Source organism: Suricata suricatta, chromosome 1 (genome assembly GCF_006229205.1).
Source record: "Suricata suricatta isolate VVHF042 chromosome 1, meerkat_22Aug2017_6uvM2_HiC, whole genome shotgun sequence".
Taxonomy (NCBI): domain Eukaryota; kingdom Metazoa; phylum Chordata; class Mammalia; order Carnivora; family Herpestidae; genus Suricata; species Suricata suricatta.
In genome coordinates, this window is record NC_043700.1 from 33,003,268 (window position 1) to 33,026,551 (window position 23,284).

A 23,284-nucleotide genomic window follows, 5' to 3' on the forward strand; every position below is an offset into this window, starting at 1 on the left:
CTGTGTGAGAGTTCCGCCCTGGCACTGCTGTCTGGAGGCAGGGAGGGGAGGCCTCAGGAGTAGGGAGCAGTGGTGGTCCCCACTGCCTCTTGCTGGGTCCCCACTACCAAAAAGATGGAGGGGACAGGACCTGCTCAGGTCAGCCCGGTACTCAGAGTCCATACGGAACAGAGTCCCATACCCGCCCCATCGACTCCTCATGGAGAGCGAGAAGGGTCCAGTGATCCAGAGGCCCTTGTCCTGGGATCCTCTCCCAGCAGTGGCTGCCTGGAGACCCATTTCTCAAGGCCACTGTGGGCCCTCTTCCCCTGGGAAGCCTTCCTTGACCACCCCAACCTTCTGGAATGGCTTGTTCCTCTGCCACCTCCCATTACTGCCCCCAGAGGGTACGTCATCCGAGGTCCCCATTTGTGTAACAGTTGGTGTGTGTTGGCTTGTCTCTTCGGGGAGACTGTTTCTCCCTGAGGCATGTCCATGTCCCCACACCCCTGCATTCAGCTCAAGGGCACAGAACATGCTCATACTTCTTCTCTGTTGAGCTAATAGTTGCGGGGTGTGGGAGGGAGGGGCGGGGAAGGGGTGCGTAGTTATGTCTTTGGCTTAGGAAACATGCCTGTAGGCTTCGTTTCCAGCCCCTGCAGAGTCCCAGGGAAGACAGCACCAAAGGGACGGGCCTTGGCCTCTGGTTCATCTCCAGCCTGGCTGAGGGGTGGGGGGACTTAACCTTCCACAGACTGGAAAGCGGAGGTGCAGAGGGTGTGCTGGCGGGTACCAGGCACCCCAGGCTTCTCCTCCCTGCCTCTACACGTGAGCTCTGGTGCACATGCGTGCCTCAGTGGAAGTGGTGGCCAGTGGGGAGGGGGTTATTGCGGGCCGGGCTGTGCAGATAATGTTCAAGGCCCTGCTGTTGCCATCCTGTGGAGAGTTACAGCCACTGTGAGAGGCGCAGCTCGGGGATGGGGGGAGACTGCAGGACTGAGGCACACAGCTGTTGCTGATGTCAGAAGCTGCCACTGACTCAGGGAGGGGTGCTGATGGCCTCCCCCAAGGCCAAGGCCCTTATCCTCCCTCATCCTTTCCAGGACGAATGACTAGTTAACTCTTGCTGTCCCTCTGAGCAGTAAGGTGGCGGAACAGGTCTGGAATTTCCTCTGGCTCTGGAAGTCATCTGTGTCTGGCTTTGCCCTTTGAGGAGGGCAGAGCCCCCAAGAGAGGAGACCGGGTGACCACAGCAGGCCAAGGAGAAAGGCACCCAGAGGTCTGGCTCAGGCAGAGTGCTGGAGGGAGGCCCTGGGGCCAGGGGAGGGAGGCGGGGCTCTGGAGCAGGAAAGGGGGTTCGACTCATTCCTTCGACACCCCCTTGTTGAGTGTCCACTGTGCGAGGACAAATAAGCCGTGTGGCCCAGTGTGAGAGCAGTGGAGCTGGTGAGGGGTCTGGAAGTATGTGGGTGGAAGGCCTCACCACACAGTGGGAGGGAAGAGCGGGAAGGAAGGTTTCTGGGAGGAAGGCACGTTTGAGCGGAGTGTGGAAAGGGCCATTAGGAGTTACTGGGTATGAGACAGAGTTGTGTGTGTGTGGGGGGGGACATTCCAGGTGGGCCAAGAGCCTGGAGAAAGGATCTGGGCCAGCTCAGAGGAGGTGTGCACCCGGCAATGCCACCCACCCGGTGGTGCGCCCGCAGGCTGGTTACATGGGGAGCCTGGGGGCTGCAGGGGAAAAGCGCAGGTGTCCCACTCCAGGTCCCAGGTCCGCCTCTCGCTTCATGATTGCGACACACTTAACTTCTTCCATCCTAACTTGCTGATCTGTGAAATGGGGGGGGGGGGTATATTTTCTTCTTTTTTCTTTTTTGTAAAAAATTTTTAACATTTATTTATTTTTGAGAGACAGAGAGAGACAGAGCATGAGCGGGGAAGGTACAGAGAGGGAGGGAGACACAGAATCTGAAGCAGGTTCCAGGCTCTGAGCTGTCAGCACAGAGCCCGATGTGGGGCTCGAACTCATGAACCACGAGACCATGACCTGAGCCAAATTCAGACGCTTAACCGACTGAGACACCCAGGCGCCCCTTCTTTTTCTTTTTCTTGGTGTGACCCAGCTGAAATCAGATGATACATCAGGAGCCCGCAAGAGAAACGTCCAGATAACTTAGTCCAATATCTGGGCCCTCCAGCCTGGCACCCTGGCTGTCTTCTCCGGCAGCGCTCGGCTAGTCCCTCTGGGGCCTGCCCCGTGCACACCTTCAGGCTGGGTAGCTCACAGTGTCACTTCCCTTCAAGGGTTCCCTTTGAGCCCCATGTCACTCTGTTCTTTAACTAAAATTCAGTACTTTTCAGTTCACAGCAAAATTGAGGAAGGTACAGAGATTTTCCATATACCCTCTGTCCCCACACATGCAGGCCCCCTCCTTTTACGTGTCTGTAAGCTCCATAAGGACCTGTAAACTCCAGGAGAATTTGGATCCTTTGCAGGCTCTTGAATCCCTAGCATCTAGCACAGTGCTAGAGAATGAGGAGACCTTGAATCAATGTTTAATAAATGATTGGAGAGCATAGGGTCTGGTACTTTGTAGATTCTCAGTAAATGCTTATTTCCTTCCACCTCTTCAGAGGGGTCAGCCAGGAGGTGAGGACACACCCTGGACTGCTTATAGGGTAAATGTTTATTTAGTATTGAAAAAAATGTGTTTTCCTCCACAGGCGCCACTGTGAGAGGGAAGCAGAAAGTTAAGGCAAGCCTGAATAGTTGGACTTGAGGTAATTATGGATTACCTTCCTTTGGAATACATTTTATATAGTCATACTTAATTCCTTAATCCGAGTCGGTCACCAGCATTTCACAAGGTATCCTTATTTGTTTTTTGTTTTTAAGTAAAGGAGGAATCGATTTTTTAAATGTTTATTTATTTTTGAGAGACAGAGACAGAGCATGAGTGGGGGAGGGGCAGAGAGAAGAGGGAAGCAGAATCCAAAGCAGGCTCTAGGTTCCGAGCGTCAGCACAGAGCCCGATGTGGGGCTCGAACTCACAATTCGCAAAATCACGACCTGAGCCGAAGTCAGACGCCTAACTGACTGAGCCACCCAGGTGCCCCACAAGGTATCCTTATTTATACAAAGGAGACAGTTAAGTATCAGTTCATCGAGGATATGGAATCTATCCCCAGAGTCTGGCACATATCAGATCTTCAGCAAATTATAGTAGCTGATGCTGAGCACTCTTTCTGTGCCAGGCACTGTTCTAAGCTCTTTACCCAAATTAACTCACATTATTCTTATAACAAGCATCCAAGAAGTTGGTACTACAGTTATGCCTATTTTACAGATGAGAAAATTGAGGCAGTGAGGTAAACAGCTTGACTAAACTGAGACAGCTATGAAGAAGCCAGAATGAAGAACTGTGTTCTTTGTTATACAGCTTAACCTTTTTAAATTTAATTTATTAAAAAAATTTTTTTGGGGGGCACCTGGGTGGCTCAGTTGGTTAAACATCCGGTTTCGGCTCAGGTCATGATCTCGCAATTCGTGGGTTCGAGCCCCACATCAGGCTCTGTGCTGACAAATAGCTCAGAGCCTGGAGTCTGCTTCAGATTCTGCGTCTCCCTCTCTCTCGGACCCTCCCCTGCTCGCACTGTTTCTGTCTCTCAAAAATTAAAAAGACATTAAAAAAAGAAAAAAAAAGTATTAAAAAAATTTTTAATGTATTATTTTATTTTTTAGCATCGAGGCCTTTTATTATAAAAAGCTAGCACTCATATACATAAACTAACAACTTAAAATTCACACATTTACTTCATTTTTTAGCTTGACCTTCTAGTAAATCTTTAGCTTCGTTGATTTTGGCTGCTATAAAAGGAGATCCTCCCTTGTCTGGGTGATTTAAAAGCATAATTTGTCGATGAGCATCTCTTATTTTTCCTTTATTGGCAGTAGGGCTTACACCTAGTATTAATGCTGCTTCTCGTTTTGTCATTTTGTGTGAGAAGCGGCAAAGATTCAGCTGCTTGGCCATTTGCTAGCTGGATATGTCACTCCCTGAGGGGAGTTGCAAAAATAGGCAGGGAGCACCACTCCCTGTCAGGAGAAGCCAGAAAATCAAAGATCAACTGCCTGCAGGCAGGGTAGTATCAGCCCTTCAGGCGCTGTGCGAAAACACTTTAGTCTGGTTCCTCTTTTACTCCAGGCTTAATCCATTAACCCTGTTTCCTAGCAACCGACCTAGGTCAGCTGCCTTGTTTTCCCCCCTTGAAACCCTTATAAGATAGGGTGTTTTCTCAATAAAGAAGAGGCTTGATCGGATACCATGTGCTGTCTTCACTCTCTGCGTCTCCCTCCTGCCCTGTTTTCTCTCCCTCCCTCAGGAAAGAACCCGCGAGGATTCTCCGCCTGGGGTGGACGAGACAGGTACCACCGAACGCCGGGGATGAATGCGCCGGGACCTGGCATCGGCTACGACAATTTTGGGTTCAAACCCACCTCTGTAATAGCCACCACTGAAGGCAGATTTTGGTAGACTTTGAAAAACTTGTTTTACTTGAGGCTCCATATGTTTCATGGCTTACAAAACATAACAGCCTGCAAATCCTGCAGCAGCAATGGTCAGTCCAACTGCTACCACTGTACTGGCCATGGCTCTGGCGCGGCTCCCCGGCCTCCACCGAGAGCGCGGTTCATCCCAGCCCGAAGGCTGCAGCCACAAGTTTTCAGGCCCCTACCATACGGCGATGCGGCCACCAGCAGGCACCATGTATTATTTATTTTTGAGAGAAAGAGAGAGACATGGCATGAGCAGGAGAGGGTCAGAGAGAGAGAGGGAGACACAGTATCTGAAGCAGGCTCCAGGCCCTGAGCTAGATATCAGCACAGACAGAGCCTGACGTGGGGCTCGAACTCACATCTGTGAGATCATGACCTGAGCTAAAGCCTGAAGCTCAACCGACTGAGCCACCCAGGTGTCCCAACCTTTTTTAATTTTAAGCTTATTTATTTTGAGAGAGAGAGAGAGAGAGAGAGAGAGAGAGAGAGAGAGAGAGAGAGAGAGAGAGAGAGAGCATGCACAAGCAGGGGAGGGGCAGAGAGAGAGAATCCCAAGCAGACTTCCCCTGTCAGCACAGAGCCTGCTGTGGGGTTTGATCCGATAAATCAGGAGATTATGACCTGAGCTGAAACCAAGAGTCAGATACTTAACTGACTGAGCCACCAGGTGCCCCTACAGCTTAACCTTTTAAAATCTCAAGTTTCTCTTTGAAAACAAGGGCCAACTATTAAATTGTATGTGCTCCGTCGTTCCCCTTTCACTCTCCATCTCCCCCGCAGGTGAGCCAGGCCTTAGGGCAGAGAACACAAAGCTTTCTGCCTTTTGGGAGAGCCTAATCTAGGAGAGCACACTGAAGGCAGGTGGGCTGAATTTAACCTTCCAGATTTTTGACCTGTACACTACTTTAAGAAAAATTTGAATTAGTTGTGAACATAACTGCAGTTTGAGGCCACTTTCTACCCCTGGGTCTAGCCAAGTGGCAGCAACCACTACTGAGTGGCTGGAATTAGGAAAAAACCCTTAAAATAAAGGGGGGGGGAATGGGAAAAATACATACATATATACATACATACATAAGGGGAATGGGTACAAAAAGGGGAAAAAGAAATGAAACAGTTAAGTGAGATAGGAGAAAATAAGAAGAACTTGATTTTATTCTGATGCCAGATGGTCCAGGCAGCACTGGGAAGAAGCAGACAAGTAGGGTAGTTCTAACCAAGTGCACTGACCTGGAGGAGTGACAGATAGCCTCTGTTTTCTAGAGTTGGTTTTCTAGTTCTTTCAGGCTGGGAGATCAGGGGATTGGATAGGAAGTTACTTTTGATCTTGGGTCACTTAACTGGATACAAGACCTGCTTCATTGGTAGAAGCAAGCGCCCACCAGTCTCTTGCTCTCCTTATCTGGGGGCCGCTGGAGGGTGATATGCAAGATTGGAGCGGGGGGTGTTGGCAGTTGGGAGGGAGACATTTCGAAAGAAGAGTGTGTTCTTTCCTTCCAGCAACCTTGACAAGTCATTCCCTACCCCAACCTCATGTTTCCCTGGGATGCTCTTCCAGCCATTTTTCCATCAGTTATGTCCACTCTTCACATTTGGAGGGCTGTACTGTAGTCTGCAGTGAAGACTGCCTTAAGGTAAGAGCACATCTCCATAGTCAATGTAAGGATCTCTACGAATCACTCCTGCTGGTTGCTCAGTGGCTCTGGCTGACCTTCCTTGGATTTAATGAACAGTCGACCTTTTCTCTTTTCTTTTTTTCTTTTTGAGAGACAGAGAGAGACAGAGCATGAATGGGCAAAAGGCAGAGAGAGAGGGAGACACAGAATCCAAAGTAGGCTCTAGGCTCTGAGCTTGCAGCACAGAGCCCGACACAGGGCTCGAACCCATGAACCTAAGATCATGACCTGGGCCGAAGTTGGACGCTCAACTGACTGAGCCACCCAGGCCCCTATGAACAGTCGACCCTTGAACAGCAGGTGTCTGAACTGCGCAGGTACATGTACCCACAGATATTTTGATAAATACGATATGGGATTGTAAATGTATTTTCTCTTATGATCTTCTTGGTAACATTTTCTCTGGCCTTTCTTGTAAGAATACAGTATATAATACATAGAACGTACAAAATACGTGTTGTTATTGGTAAGGCTTCTGGGCAACAGTAGGCTATCTATCAGCAGTTAAGTTTACAGGGAGTCAGGAGTTATGTGGGGATTTCTGTGTGTGGGTGGAGGTGCTGGGGTCCCCAATCTCTGCATTGTTCGAGGGCCACATGTAGTTTTAACAGGTTGGGAGGCACCTTTAGGAATCAGGGGCCTTCGTAGAGCCTGTGTGCATGTGTCCTTTTATCACAGATGACACTCCTGCTCAGCTCACAATAACTCTAAGGTGACAGACAGCTCAGACCAGGCTCTCCTGCTACTTTCCTTCATTATGAGCAGGGCTGGTTGTAGCTTAAAGCTGGAGGATTGTTTCCGCACCAGAGCATCAGCCTGCAACATCTAGAACCAGGATGCCATCTTTGTACCTCACTGAGAACGCTGAGAAAGGTTGGATGGAGCTCATCTTGTAACATGCCTTTGGAAAGGTGAAAAATGCCTCACAGATATGTACATACGTGTAACTTCTTTTGGGGGAAACTGGGGGTGGGGAAGTGTTTGTTACCAGCCCCTCCACTTGTATTTTCTTGTAACGTACAGTTGCTGGGTTGGTTCCCGGACCCCTGCAGTGCTATGAACAGCATGCTCTGAGGCTCCAGCTTGCCTGGCCTGTCTCTGGTCTGCACCGTGCTCTGCCTGAGCCTGCCTGCCCTATTCTCTTGTGAGCAAAATGAGACTTTCCAGCCATCTTCCCCCATGTGATGCCTCTGGGCTTACGCTGATGTGGCCTCCCTAAAAAGCCCTGCACAGTGAACAGCGTGAGACTATCTGGCTTTACTAAGTATCCCGGGCCTGTCAGATATCAGAGCCAGGGGAGGGGAGCAGATACTTTGGTTTAAATTAGCTAAGAGCATGTAATGTAAGGTCAAGGGCAAAGGAAAGGGGAAAAACAACAGCTGGAAGAGAGAGAGATATGCTGCTGTTCTCAGTATTATCAGAGTAAAGATGGACAGGAAAGGGGCTCTGGTGGTTAATCCCTGACTCCCTAGAAGGCAGTCTTATGGGAACCTCTATTGGAAGAAGTATTAAAGATAATAGAAAAGTGTGAACGGAGGTTGATTCTGAAATCTAATAACGGAAGAGAGGGCTAGCAATGAATGGTCCAGAAGAAAAAGGTCCAGATTTCAGTATCTGCAAAAGGGCTGGGCTGGGCAGAGCTGAGGGCCAGCCATTGTACTGAGCAGCCTGGAGACTCAGGAAGGAAGCAGGTAGTCCAGTTTCATCCTTTGGGTCAAATTCTTAGCTGCTGCTTGTGTGACAAAGGTCAGAAAGCAATGGTCAAAACTTGCTAAGGCTGGGAAATTCTACTGTGGAAATTAAGTCCCTTTTCCTCATAAATCATAACTCTTGTTACTGCACTTGGAATTGAGGGTGTCAGATGTTGACACCACGGTGCTCAGAAAAATAAATGTTGTAATTCGTATAGAGATACACTGGTTTTTCAAAGGTTGGTGATGGGTTTTTTCCCGTGTTAATAACAATTCTGGTCATTAAACAGTAAGATTAGAGGCAAAACACTATATAAATCATTAAGCAATGGTTTCTTCACAAAGTATCTACTTTAAGGGGCACCTGGGTGGCTCAGTTGGTTGAGCTGTCAGACTTCAGCTCAGGTCACGATCTCGCGATTCATGAGTTTGAGCCCCACATCAGGCTTGCTGCTGTCAGTGCAGAGCCTGCCCCAAATCCTCTGTTCCTCTCCCATTGTCCCTCCCCCACTTGTGCCCTCCCAAAAAATATTTTTTTAAAATCCCCCAAAACAACAAATTGAATAACTCAGCAGTCAAATGGTCTATAGATATCTGGGGCAGTTTTAAAAATATCTCAACCTGTAAAATGTTAAATATATTTAATACTGTCAATAATTCAGACATAGGGATTGGATATAAGCATCTTAGGAAAAGGAGGTCTTTGCTCAACAGACTATAAAAAGGAAATTATCTAGAATAATTCGACATTAAAAAAAATGGAGTCAGAGAGATTAACAGAGAGCAGAGAGTACCAGCCAGTGTGTCTGACTCCTAGTTCAGCACGCTGCCCATCCCACTATACTGCACCCTTCAAACACTGTCCACCTCACACCCTGTGCGACCAGTGCCACACCAGAAAAGTGGCATCTGTAAGGGCTGCCGGCCAAGAATAATCTAGATTATCATTCACTGAAACACCACTTCATTTGTGCTTTTTGAGGACACAGGAGAAGATGCTCAAGACTCAATGCGAAGAAAGGGAAAACCTCACGAAATTAACAGAAGATTTAGAGAGACACCACCTCAGTGAGTGCTGGACCTCATGGGACCAGTACGGAGTCGTTGTCGGTGAAGAAGGAACAATGAACATGGCTGTGATGCTGTTTCTCAAAACCGAGGCTTCTGTTCTCATCAGTTAACTGCTCACCCTGACCGGAAGCTCCTTCCTCAAACCTCAAAATGGGCTTTTCTTCCCAGACAAAAATATGAAAAGGGGAAGAGGGGTGGACCTGAAAATGTTCCCTGACAACTAACTAGAACTTCGAACTGTCACAGAAGGGGGCAATCGCGGTACGCAGACAGAGTTCACCTTGGAGAGCAGAAACTCAATCTATCAATTCACTGGAGGCAACTCAAACTTGGGAAATACTAAGAGTTTTGAGATCATATTTTATTTACAAGTAAATGAAGATGTTTCCTGTGAGTGCTACTCGGGGACAAGAACAATAAAAAGAAGTAGTTTCTGTCTCCACAGTGACTTGTGAAAGGAGTCCTGGCCACTGTTTGTTTTTTTTTAACAATGATTTTGTCATTAAAAATGGGGGGAAAAAGCCACGTGACTTCTTCATGTTGCACATGTGAAAGAATTCAAAATAAAAATGACTTTTCAAAACTCTACAGTCTGTAGTCAAATGTGAGGTGCCCAGGATGTCACTTTCCAGTGAGAGCCCCTGCTCCCCAAGAGCGACACGACTTAATACTCATCCAGGGTATCAGCCCGAGGAATGGAGAGACCCCGATCCTTAAGAGCTTGAACTTTCAGCTTCTCGGCTTCCAGCTTGGTCTGCTGTTCTACCCTCTGTTCTTCTAGGATTTCTTCAATAGACACTTGCTGGAGGGGTGTGTCACTCTCCTTTTCCAAGTCCTATAAAATAAGCAGGGCTGAAAAACTTCCACTGATGACCAAAAATAGAAAACTTTATAGATCTTTAGGCAAATAGATTCCTAGGAGAGCATGACTGTGACACGGCTGAAATATGTTTCTCCTGAGGACAGAGAAGTTTCACAGAGAAACGGCAACACCACTACAGAATAAGTCCTTAGATGAACGCGGTAATAGGGATCGGTACGACTGTGTATAAAAATGCCTTGCGTTATCTGAAGTCCTACATTACTCAAGGCCTGTTTTTCTTTGAAAAATGATATATATGCATATGTATAAATGTTGAATAGCTATTTCCCCAACCCCAAAGGACGCAAAAGAGAAGTTGCTGAGACTAAAATGGCTTTAGATAAGTTTTGTAATTTTTACATCATCAAAGTCAGCTTAATTTCTAGGGGTTGTGGCTCACCAAGAAGGTAGAGAACACTGATTCAAAGATGTACCCTTACCCAAAGACAACAAGTCTTCTAGGGAAAACCTCAGTAGACCAGTTAGGTTGCTAGAAACCAGGTTGGCTCCACTTTCACTATTTTAATTTAAAACATTTTTACTTTCAAAAAGTTATTTTTTCCCTTTTTTTTTTAAATTGTTTAAGTAGGCTCCACCCCCAATGCAGGGCTTAACCTAACAACCCTGAAAGCAAGACCTGAGTTGAGATCAAGAGTCAGACACTTAACTGACTGAGCCACCCAGCTACCTCATTTTTTCCCTTATTTTAAAGATACATGCTCACTATATGAAATTTAGAAAACAGATCAGCAGAAAAAATAATTTTAATCACCTATAATTTCCAGGATAGAACGATAATATTTTAGTGAATATCCTTCCAATTTCTCCAGGTATACACTGACTTAAAAAAATCCACAATGCAACTATTAACTGTAAATTTCCCACTTACTATGGCATCATATGCTTATTTTTATGTTTGAACACCTTACAAACATTTGATAACTAATCTTATGATGCAGAACCTTGCTATTAAAGTATCTCACTATCACAGATTTTTTATTCTCCTCCAACAATTCTGTGTTTCTGTAACATGGAAGGCCTATCCACACGGGTATTCTTATTTCTTATCCTCCTCTACGACTTTCAACAATAAAATTCTAGGAAGGCATCAACACGTCACGGATGTGCTGCAGATGCTCCAGGCTACCCCGGCGATAACACTGCACGTGCCTGCCAAGGCCTCAAAAGCCACCGGCAGTGACAGCTGGTAGAAGAGTTTCACCAGAGAGATTAGAGAGAAAGCCAAACAAATTACATTAAGTCCTTCCCTGGGTCAGATGTTAACTGCACTGGGCAAAACAGATCTAATCAAATGTAACCTGCCCTTACAGTCTATGGGTGGCAGCTGAAGGGAAGAGAATGCCTCAGCCTGGTGTACGGCCTCTTGGACTTTTCAATACACTATTTGTCAAGCTATTTGTGTGGTTATGATGATGCCAATCCCCAATAAGCAGTCTTACTACATCAGGCCGTGTGCATTACCATCCCTGAGGCAGAATCCAGGGACTTCTTAAACAAGACGTTCACAGAATCCTAATGGTTTCTGGGTATGAGCTTCCCTAGGGCTGGTACTTAATTTCTTCAGACTGACTATTGATTTGACTTCCTTGAACTGTTAAGTGTTTAGTGGTACCACTGTTAAAAAATTTTACAGCATCCAAACCAGGAACATAAGAGGATTTTCTCCACAAAAGGGCTTCCAGGAAACAACGAACCTTCAAGAACAAATGCAAGATGATTCCTCCTCCCGCACATACACATCTACACTGGGGCACGTGTGTGCCAATGGTAACCAGCACAGAGAGCATTTCTGTGGTGTTCACAACTATAAAACTGAAGCAGAGTATGTATGAATAGTTTAACTTAAATCTTTTCCTCTGGTAGCAAAGTAATATGTTTCCTCTTTAAAAATTAAATTGAAAAAAGTATACACAAAGGAAAAAATAATCACCCACACTCCTACTGTCCAGAGGGGTTAGCCCCTCTCAATATGCTTAACAGTCAACTAGCCCCACTCCCCACACCCCAGGGTACTAGAGTGCTGCATTTCAACCTTTACATATTACAGTGATATGACGATTTCTACTGCTGAAACGTGCAAAAAACGACCCAATGAAGCAAAAATAGCAACCACAAAAACACTTTAAAAATTAGAAAAAAAATTCCATACATTTCACTGCAGCACTTAGCAATACTGCTATTGATAATATTGATTAGTCATCTCTAGCCAACTGTTTCAACATGAGGTCTCTAAACCAACCTGATCCTAGCAGAATTATCTCCGTACTTTCTCAAATGGCTTATTGTTGAGAATTGCCACAGACCAAAGCACTCCACTCCAAAGACTTTTGTAAACCTAACTTAAGATGTGGGTAGGTATTGAGAAACTGTATTGAAAACTTTTAAAAACAAAATAGGAAAGGATACACTTAAGCAAATGCCAAAGTGCTTAGTTTGATTTTCCTGGCAAACCCAATAATCAGAAGCAATGTAAAAGGTTAAGCATTTTTAAGTAAATATTTTATGTAAAACATGAAGGCAAAGTTTTATCTTCTTTTAAAGATGTCTGAGAATCACTATATCGTGTGCCTGAAACTAATATAACACTGTATGTTAACTAACTGGAATTAAAATAAAATCTTAAGGGGCACTCAGGGGGCTCAGTTGGTGGAACACCTGCTCTTGATTTTGGCTCAGGTCATGATCTCATGGTTGGTGAGATGTAGCGCAGAGTCAGGCTCCCTGGTGGAGTCTACTTGGGATTCTCTCTTTCTCTCTGCCCCTCCCCCACGCACGTGCCCTCTCTCTCTCTCTGTAAGTTTATAAAATAGGGGCACCTGGGTGGCTCAGTCCGTTAAGCATCCAACTTTAGCTCAGGTCATGATCTCATGGTTTGTGAGTTTTGAGCGCTGCGCTGGGCTCTTTGCTGACAGCTCAGAGCCTGGAGCCTGCTTTGGTTTCTGTGTCTCCCTCTCTCTCTGCCACTCCCCTGCTTGTGCGTGCTCTCTCTCTCAAAAAATAAACATAAAAAATTAAAAATATATAAAAAAATTAAAAAAGCTAAAAAAAAGGTCTGAGTATTAATAGTCATATACCATTTTCTAACAGTTTTGTGTGTGTATATATATATATGCTTACATATACGTATATGCATAGTTATGTACTTACACACACACACACACACACGCACAGACCTACAGTAACAACACTTTAGAAGACTTAACTTTTCACCTGCCAACTGGTCTTCCTGGCATAGATACACAGGTACCTCTTTAGTTGTGACCTGAGAATCCAAGCAAGGCGGAGCTACATTCTCAGGACAGGTAACAGATTGCTTCTCCTACAGCCATTCTTTCCTTTCCCCGCTTAAAACACAGGGGCGTCACACTGTACATGCAATGTGTCTTTCCTCCAAACACTGCTCATTAGCTTTCGGTCATGAAAATTGGTTTCTTGTAACCAATTGTTTAAATGACTGCAAAATATTCCAGTGTATTTAAATCATTCTTTATTGAATTATTCATCTCTTATTAGGTATCAAGTTTTTAAATTTTCTGCTATTAAAGATAGTAAAAATAATACATTAAAGAACATATTGGTACAGGATGGTATTTTTATTATATCAGGTAAAATCAATGATACTGTGCTGCTAATGGGATCAAAATCTTTACAATGCCAAGAGGCACTGAAACAAAGTTAATTATTCCGTGTAGTTTTCCTTTTACCACTCTAGCTTTTCTAAGCTAATTTGGTGGTTCCCTATGAGAAGCTGGCAGAAATTTGAAAAATGTATTTTTTCCTTCTTGAAAAGACAAAAGAAACCTAACTAGCATAGATTATCAAGACCCACAGCAGCTTAACAGTTTTCACTTACTATTTCTCCTAGTAGGACCACATTTTCTCCTCTGACCACAAAAATCCCTCGAGGAATATCACCGTATTTTTTGCCCACATGAATACGCTCCACAGTCTGATGTAGCACTAAATTAGCTATAAGTGTATAGGGAAGAAACAGAGATATTTAGTTCAAATTATTGGATAAAGGTCCATAACTCAAATAATCAGTTATTCTGAGTAGAAAAGATTTAGCTAGACATGATTTCCAAACTTTCTAATTCTGGGAAAAGCTAAAATTTGAAACAGTCTTCTCTTATTTCACTAAGACACACCACCTGGGAGACGTCTAAACAATTGCAAACCAAGAGAGCATCTGGGATTATGTTGCACTAATGCATGAATGTTGGTGGGAATCAGTAACAAAAGTTAAATTCGTTTGTATCAGTTAAACTGCAAATATCACCATGACTATAAGAAAATATAAAGGAGTAGGGCACTTGCAAGACTCTAAAGCCGAAACAACTGCAGAGATCAAAACTTTTTAAGACAAAAGCAATTTCTCTACATTGCGTGGGCATGTGGATATGATGATTTACCAAAGACTTAACTTTGTTTCAGTACTTAGGATTCATTTAACCCAGTGCGGGTATCCATGGGTTGTGCTATACAAACACCTATTTTTTTCACGGGGTCAGATAACCATACCTGGTAATTTGAGAATAAAGTATTTGCCACTTTCCCCCCAAAATAGTTTGACAAATTTGACTTAAGATTCAGAACTCTCATTTGTTAAGAATAATTACTTTTCTTTTTAAAATTGGTACTAATTGTCTTATTTGAAGAAAAGTAAATATCTACACTATCTTCTATAATTCCTGTAAGTGTGTCAATTATATTACTTTTCTTCATGCCCAAATCCACTAGCAGAGGTCCAACAAATGTTGATATGAACTGAGAAGTTCCTTGAAACAAGAGCAAATATAGATCTCTTTAGAAAAGTGCAAGATTCAAAACAAAGACCAAGATTTTTTGAGCTAATGTGTCCCTAAAGTGTAAAATCTTGAACTTTACGTTGGGATCCCTAAAAAGCTTCAGGAAATACCAACTTTCATTGGACAGGGAGGGATTACCTTCATGGCAGGAACTGCTTTGAACAGTAGTCGCACCCAAGCCAATGTACAAATGAGCAGCTTTTTCAGTGGACTGAGTTTATTTCTATCATTTGGCTCCCTCTACTGGGGAAAATAAAAAAACAGTCCAAAACACTGTAATCGTATGTTCTAGTGAAAACCAGTTTTAGCAATACAAGCTTGTAAATACTAGCTTTTGAATCACCTAATCATAATTTAGAAAACAATGATGTAATGACTCAAAACATTTTCCGTTACGCCAGATACTTGAGAAAGTTGCAGGTAAGTAAACCTCAACATGAACTAACACAAAAATACATATAATGGTGGGCTCTTTGATCCAGAGGATAAGAATCCACAACTAGTACATACCGAATTGGTCGATGCTTCTTAAAAAACCTATAAGTGTCCTTCCATCTCGAAGCAGGACCAAATGCTTTTCTGGGAAGAGGAAAAAAGATCTTTAAAAAATGAGAACTGTTAGCCTCAGGAGTAGTTTACAGGATTAACAATAAAAAGAAGTTGATAACAATTTAAGCTCCAACACTTCCTCTTCCAATGTATTTACGACAGAGTTCATTAGGAAATTAGAAAGAGGACCAAGGCGTTCCGGGGTTTTATATGACAAGAGTCATGCTGAAAAGGATCAGAATGTGGCCGAGTGGGCAAAGGGCTGCGCGAGGAGTCTGGAAGCCTGACTCCCAGCTCTAGATGTTGATGTTGGCAGTTAAACCCTACCAGTGTCATGTCAGTGTCTATATCCACAAATCTGAGAAATTTAGTCTAGATGACCTCTATGATCTTAATTCTAGAATTATTTTCCTCTCAACTTAGAAGAGTTTCCATTTCACACTTTGGAATCAGGAAAGGTTTTAAATTTTTTTTTTAATGTTTTAATTTATTTTTGATACAGAGAGACAGAGCATAGAGGGGGAGGGTCAGAGAGAGGAGGAGACACAGAACTGGAAGCAGGCTCCAGGCTCTGAGCTAGCTGCCAGCACAGAGCCCGACGCGGGGCTCGAACCCACAAACATGAGATCTGACCTGAGCTGAAGTCGGAGGCTTAACCGACTGAGCCACCCAGGCGCCCCAGGAAAGGTTTTAAATAAAAACAATGCCTCACACAGGTAAAATGAGGATGCCGACAATCAACTACAGCAAAAATTAAATCATATTTATTGAAAGCTATGTGCTGTTCCGGGGCTGAGATATACAGTAGAGAAGACAACTCAGAAAGTCATCGACCTTATCAACTTATATTCCAGGTGGAGGAAGACAAACAACTCCCCCCCCCAACCCCCCCCATGACCTACTGTGATTAGTACAACGCAATAATAAAGAAGATAGCAGGATAGTATGAAGAGAGAGTGAAAGTGGCTAGGGAAAACCTCTTTGAAGAGGGGACTTTCAGCTCATATTCAAGAATTGACAATAAGCCAGTTAGTTGCTAGAATAGGTAGCAAAATTCATTAATTTCTTTAATGCCATAAATAAAATACTATCTAGAAGCATAACAGAGAAACAAGACAGTGATTCTTCCCTGAAGGAATCTGTTATCTTCTTTGGGCTATAATTAAGTACCACAAGAAAGCAAATCTCAATTATATGAAACTGAGAGAAACTATCTAGCTAGAGGAAGTATCTGAGTTGGACCTTGAAAGGTAGATAATTTTTGGACCTCTGGGAAGGGAGAGAAAGGGAAATCTGTAATTTAGGCAGCAGGAACAAAAAGGTCTGTATGTATCCATATGTTTGGCTAAAAGTTGGGGGTGTAAAGGGAAGTCACAGGAGATAAAGTCCACAAAGTACCAGAAGCAGGTTCCGCTTGCATTATACTTCACAAGAAAACACTGAAGACTGAAATGGCAGAAAAGGGAGACATGAAAAAGAAACCTAGCCAAGGCCAGTGAGAAGGGAGAGGCAGAGAGAACTAAGACTATGTGGTTCCCCCCCCACTTTTTTTTTTTTAAGAGAAAGAGCGACAGGGCCAGCACACGTGCAAGAGAGAGGCAGAGGGAGAGGAAAAGGTGGAGGGAGGGAGGGAGAGGGAGAGAGGGAGGGAGAGGGAGGGAGGAGGGAAGGGAGAGGGAGAGGGAGAGAGAAGATGAGAATGAATCCTAAGCAGGCTCCACACTCAGCGAGGAGCCTGATGTGGGGCTTGATCCCATGACCCTGGGATCATGACCTGAGCGTAAATCAAGAGTTGGATGCTCAACTAACTGGGACACCCAGGTGCCCCAAGACTATGTAGCTCGAAATAATGGGATTGAGTTTGTGTGTGTGGGAGGGTGGCAGTGAGTGCTGAAGGGAGGAGTTAAGGAAATGTAGTGGGGGCACCTGGGTGGCTCAGTCGGTTAAGCAACCTTAACCGGCTTCAGCTCAGGTCATGATCTCACGGTTTGTGGGTTCGAGCCCCGCCTCAGGCTCTGTGCCGACAGCTAGCTCAGAGCCTGGAGCCTGTCTTCAGATTCTTTGTCTCCCTCTCTCTCTGACCCTCCCCTGCTCACACTATCTCTGTCTCTCAAAAAAAAAAAAACAAAAAAAAAACTGGGGCGCCTGGGTGGCTCAGTCGGTTAAGCATCCGGCTTTGGCTCAGGTCAGATCTCACAGTTTGTGGGTTCGAGCCCCCCGTCGGGCTCTGTGCTGACAGCTAGCTCAGAGCCTGGAGCCTGCTTCCGGTTCTGTGTCTCCCTCTCTCTCTGACCCTCCCCTGCTCCAGCTGTCTCTCTCTGTCTCTCAAAAATAAAATAAAAAGCAATAAAAAAAAAAAACTAAAAAAAAAAAGGAAATGTAGGAACTGTGAGTCTTATGTCAGGGCAGATCATTTATCAAATATTGGGAATAAAAGAAGTTTAAGGTGGAAGACTCTTTAGCTCTTTGTGATTCTGAAGTGCTCATCAGGACACATACGTAGAGATGTCAACAGGCACTTGTAAATGTAAGACTGGAATGTCAAAGAAGTCAGAATTAGAGCAATTTTGGGTAAGTCCTTTTTGGGTAAGTCCACAAAGGGGTGATATAATTATTAAAGCCCAGGAGCTCTCCTAGAGATTTAAAGAAAGAAGCAGGCCAAAGAAAGAATCTAAGGGATCACCTACTTTAGGGAATAGTGAGAGTTAGGTAATAAAATCACCAAGTATCAATCTGGCAAAAAGCAAGAAAACAGAATTAAGAATCTAGTGGTAAAGGTATCACAATGTTGCAGACAGGAGGGAAGAATCCAGAAGAATGCATCAGACTGCTGCCTTTTTAAGAAAGCAGCTTCAGGGGCGCCTGGGTGGCTCAGTGGATTAAATGTCCACCCTCTTGATTTCCACTCAGGTCATGATCTCACAGTTTCTGAGATCGAGCTCTGCTTTGGGCTCCGCACTGATAGTGCAGAGCCTACTTGGGATTCTCTCTCTGCTCCTCCCACACATTTTCCGGTGTGTGCACACTCTCTCCCAAAAAAAAAAAAAAAATGCAGATTCAGCAGTGTGATGACAAGAAAAGTCAGACTGCAGGGGTAATGGAGGTGGTAAGGAAGTAGAGTCAAATGGAGAGGTTTCAAAAGGTGGGGGGTAAAGATAGGAAAATAGGGAGGGGGGTTTGATGAGGAAACGTAACAGAGAAAATATGAGATGGACAGACAAGGATATACACGAAGGGAAGGATGCAGGGAAGAGAGAAGATATGAGAGGACAAGGGTATTAATGGAAGAAGCAGTGGGAAGAAAGAGGAATAAAGGTGACTGAAAGGGAGGAACACTTCCTACTTAGATGAGAGGATGGGTGAATATGCAGAAAGACTGAGGAGAGAAGCCAAAATTGTGCGTGCAGTGCAGGGGCAGTGAAGGGTGCATAAGAAATTGTTTCAAATTTTTCAGTAAAGGAGGGGGCTTGGAATCCACAAAGAATGGGTCAGAGGGTTTGAGAACAAAAATAAAGTAAAACGGCAGAATGTACTGGGGGCCTCACATAATTCAGATATATAATACGAGAGGTGGAAGCAAAAAGGCATCCACAGATGACAAAAACTGAAGATTTCATTACATGTTACAGAGAGGCTTGTGCGGTTCTTACTCATACATGAATATGGTCCAATTCACACTACATTTTCTTTCGACAGCAAAATCACTAATTTTGATTTAAAAGGTGATTTCAGTTGATGGTAAAAAGAGAATATGATCATGGACTCACTTTTTATTTTATTATGGTTTTAAATATTTATTTAGTTTTGGGACAGCCCAAGCAGGGGAGGGGTGGAGAGAGGAGAACAGAGGATCCTAACCAGGCTCTGCACTGACAAGTTGACAGCAGAGAACCCGATATAAGGCTTGAACTCCAGAACCACCAGATCATGACCTGGGCTGAAGTCAGACACTCAACTGACTGAGTCACCCAGGTGCCCCTTATTTTATTGCCTTTTTTTTTTTTTTTTTTTTTTTTTTTAAGATTTTAGTAAGTAGTCTCTACACCTGACCTGGCGCTCAAACTCAAAACCCGGAGACCCAGAGACACATGCTCTACTGGCTGAGCCAGCCAGGAGGCACACAGACTCACTTTTTAAATTTGCATACACAGTCACTGTGATTGTTGTGACTTATTCAGAACCGTGTAAACCATTTTGCTGCAATTGAGAGCTTAGAAAAAGAAAAGACAGGACAATTGTAAGTTGGCATCTCTTTTGTGTAGGACTGAACCCATCTTCAGGGCAATTACCAGGAATAACAAAGGTCTTCTTAGGAGTAAAAGAAAATTGTCGAACAGAAAAAAAAAAAATTGAAGTGATTCGGCCTTTCCAGAAAAGTCAAGACCTTGTCTGGCAGCGATCTTTACTATCATAACCTAAAAGTGCTAAAGGCCCTTACGGTAGAAAAATACTGCAATGGCTACAAAGCATAAAGCCTATGTTTACTGCCCATTACGTCCAACTACTGTTGTCCTAAAATGTTCGTTTCTTAATGAATCCTTTCTCTAACTATTCTCATTCATCCACCAGTAACAACCTGGTACTTCGATATATCGCAGGTGGGAGGGCAATTTTCGTGTTTAGGTCTCAACAGCCCCATCCTACCACAGCGGGACTTGAGTTCTACAGCTTGTGGCTTACCGACTCCCGGGATTGGTGGAAGCTGCGAGAGGCAGGGCAGAGGTAGCCGGCTAGGGGGTGGGCAAACGGAGCGTCTAGAGGCTCTTCGCTCACGTGGAGGATGTCAACGCCGAACACTCTGGATCGTGTCAAAAACACACTCAACCCGCCCCAGACTCATTCTATGATCCCCTCCCTGAAGAGGTACGCGCCCAGGAGGAAGGATCTCACCCCAGACTTCATCCAGAGATGAGTTACTCACTGTCTATGTCCTCGATGAGGCTGGCGGTGCCAGGCATATAGTTCATTTTGAGCTGAGGTAAGGCTGCAGTGTACAGCGGCGGTAGGCCAACACCTTCCTCCGACCGCAGTCGCCGCCTGGGCCGGACCGGGACAGGAACCCGGACCAGGAGCAGCACGTCTGCCCCGGCTTTCAGTAGCCGGGGCCTGCCGGAAACGCCTCCATAGAATTCCCACCCACTTCCGGTGTCACGTGCCCGTCTTCCGGAAGAGGCGGGACTGTCGTGCGGTCCCGAGACACCCTTTCCTCATCCTTGGTAAAAGGGGAAGAAGAATCTAGATTGTCTAGGTGGCAGGGAAAACGTATTCTCTCTATTGAGGAACATGTTGCCGCTTGCCTTCCTGCTTCCCAGACCCCAAAGTTACGTATGCTGTTCCTCAACTGACGGGACTAGGCAGCCGAAGGGGCGGGACAGGGCCTGGGATTGGCTGTTGTCGGCCTACCCCTTTCACTGCTGTCCGGTTCCTCTCGCGGACGGGCGCCTGCGCAATGGACCGGTCGTGGGGGGCGGGAAGCACTTAGGGGCATTAGAGCCCATGTCGGCCTTGAGGCGCTCGGGCTACGGCCCCAGTGACGGCCAGTCGTATGGCCGCTATTACGGGCCAGGGGGTGGCGATGTGCCCATGCACCCACCTCCTCCCTTGTATCCTCCTCGCCTTGAACCTCCCCAGCCTCCCATTTCCTGGCGGGTGCGCGGGGGCGGCCCGGCTGAGACCACCTGGCCGGGAGAAGGCGGAGGGGGCGATGGCTACTATGCCTCCGCAGGCGCCTGGTCAGAGACAGGTCGAGCTGGAGGAAGCCACCAGGTGAGTTTTGGGCCATCTGTCCCAGGGGGTCCCGATAAGGGGAGTCTTTGGGGGGTGAGAGCCATCGGGATTGATAACCTCCCAAGTTCGTCACGGATCGGGTTTCATATTTGTTTTCCTTATGGGAGGGTTGGAGAGACCGAGACTGGCTGGGATCGTGGCTGAGGGGATATGCTTGTGTTCTCTTTGCTTTCCCTTTCCTGCTTCGACCAAAATAAATGTGTCTATTACCATTAAAAAAGGAAGAAGGATACTGCGTTGACTTGCTTACCTAAGTAGCAAGCTGCGGAATCTCTCGCCTTGATTGATGTTGGGCTGGAGTGACCCGGCCAAGCTTTTCGAGCTCTAACAATTTATTCTGCGTGGCTCCTATGGCCGGCTCTCCCGGAGAAGGGAGGTGGCTGCAGCCCCCGCTGTCACTCAGCAGCCCCTCCCACCGGGAAGGAGCCGGGAAGGAAGAGGAGGAATCCGGCATTTAGCCCTTAGCCCCTAATGCTTTGTCCAGGGTTGACTCACCAATAATCAGTGTTGGAAAGCACCTTTACTTGGTTTATTAATTTAATCTTCACTGCGGCTGCAATGTAAATGTCATTACAGTCTCCCTATTTTATACTCAAATAGTTGGCTCTGAGAGGTCAACTCACCTACTTGGGTCAATAGAGGTATCCCCGGTTTTTGAAGATTCACCTTACTGTCGCTTCGTTTTTCAGTAAAGACCTACAGTAGTGGCTATTTTAACTAAAGAAATCTGAAGGACAGTTTTGCTTTCACTAAAATGGTGAAAAGGGAAAATAGCTTCAGCGTCTGTTTTGCAGCAAGCAGTTGTAGAGGCATAGCCCAGCTCCTTCCCTGGGAACTGCACTCAGCATCTCATCATCTAGCTGCCATAGCTTTGAACTGTGTCCCTGAGCGTCGGTGCTTTATCTCGATTTATTTTGTGCATCCATTAGCAAGATATGCCCTAAGGTATCAGAATAGCCTCAGAAAGGTAATTTTGAGGGTCTGGGATTGCTGAAACGATTTTCATAAAAATGAACAGTAATCGCTTTTTCGCCTTATGCCATTTTGGCTTGCAAAAGATTTCATAGGAATGTCCTAGTTTCAGATAGCAGGGGAAACCTGTACCCTCGGATTTACAGCATTTTACTCCTTGTTTTCCTGCCAGATTTCTCTATATTAATTCAGTATTCTTAATAGAGAATTATTATACGGTGGAGCACACACCTGTTTTCATTCAGTAATTAATAACCTCTTCATGGGTTGAAAATGTAGTAGTGAAATTCCCATACATTGCTGATGGCGATGTAAAATGGTTCAGTGCTTTGGAAAATAGTTTGGCAGTTCCTCAAACATTAAGCATAGAGTTAGTATGTTATTCAGCAAGTTTGCTTTTAATTATGTACCCAAGAGAACGGAAGATGTGTCTACATAAAAACTTGCATGTTTTTATGATCAACAAGCATGTTCATGGCAGCATTACTCAGAGTAGCCAAACGTGGGAATAACCCAAATGTCCATCGACTGATAAATAGATAAAATATGGTACACTTATACAGTGGAATTATTTAGCCGTAGGAAAGACATAAGTACTGATACATTCTATGACATGGATGAACTTGGAAACATCATGCTGCCTGAACAAAGACAGTCAGAAAGACCACATACTGTATGAGTCCATTTACATGAAATGTCCTGAATGGGCAAATCTGTAGAGACAGAAAGGGTAGTAGTTTGACAGGGGCTAAGGGGACTAGGGACTCTGAGGCGATGATGAAGGGTATGGGGTTTCTTTTTGGGGTGATGAAAATACTCTGGAATTAGTGAAAATGCACAACTTTGAATATATCAGGAGCTATTGTATACTTTATTAAAAATGTTTATTTTTGAGAGAGAGGGGGAGAGGAAACACACCCACGTACGAGCAGAGGATGGACAGAGAGAGAGAGAGAGACAGAGGATCCGAAGTGGGCTCTGTGCTGAGAATAGAGAGCTCAATGCGGGGCTTGAACCACGAACCACAGGATCATGACCTGAGCACAAGTCAGACACTTAACTGATTGAACTGTCCAGGTGCCCCTGAATTGTACACTTTAAAAGGGTGGATTTTATGCCATGATAGTCCTATCTTTAAAAAAATTTATGTGAGAAAAAACATGTTGTAGTAAGGGGTTAATTGGGAAGAAGAGTTATATACTTTTTGTCTAAATGAGCAGGCTGTGGAACTTAAATTCACTCAGAGCGATGAATTCATTCATTCAGAGCGATGAAATGCTTGGCTTACAAGTAGGCAAACTAGACCGAAGACC

The 23,284-nt window shown here is 44.9% G+C and overlaps 2 protein-coding genes and 1 long non-coding RNA gene across 5 annotated transcripts in view; 2 read left to right on the top strand and 1 right to left on the bottom strand.

Moving 5' to 3' along the window:
• The first annotated feature begins 6,934 nt into the window (after window positions 1-6,934).
• On the top strand, window positions 6,935-9,560 carry LOC115288808. Its single transcript, XR_003907205.1, has 3 exons — window positions 6,935-7,121; window positions 7,234-7,354; window positions 8,891-9,560. It is a non-coding gene; the product is annotated as an uncharacterized LOC115288808 (long non-coding RNA).
• Window positions 9,302-21,327, bottom strand: LSM1 (LSM1 homolog, mRNA degradation associated). Its single transcript, XM_029936171.1, has 5 exons — window positions 21,250-21,327; window positions 20,134-20,424; window positions 15,174-15,242; window positions 13,709-13,824; window positions 9,302-9,807 (listed from the first exon to the last, which is right to left on the bottom strand). Exons 2-5 carry the CDS (start codon window positions 20,177-20,179, stop codon window positions 9,637-9,639), a joined length of 402 nt encoding a protein of 133 aa, XP_029792031.1. The 5' UTR covers window positions 20,180-20,424; window positions 21,250-21,327; the 3' UTR covers window positions 9,302-9,636.
• Window positions 20,416-23,284, top strand: part of BAG4 (BCL2 associated athanogene 4) — a 34,520-nt gene continuing 31,651 nt past the window's right edge. For 2 of the 3 annotated variants that reach the window (XM_029936169.1, XM_029936170.1), the window contains exon 1: window positions 20,416-20,978. In XM_029936169.1, the coding sequence (XP_029792029.1) occupies window positions 20,496-20,978 (483 nt within the window). In that variant the 5' untranslated portion in view covers window positions 20,416-20,495. The remainder of the gene's footprint in view (window positions 20,979-23,284) is intronic. The other variant, XM_029936168.1, reaches the window with a different exon arrangement.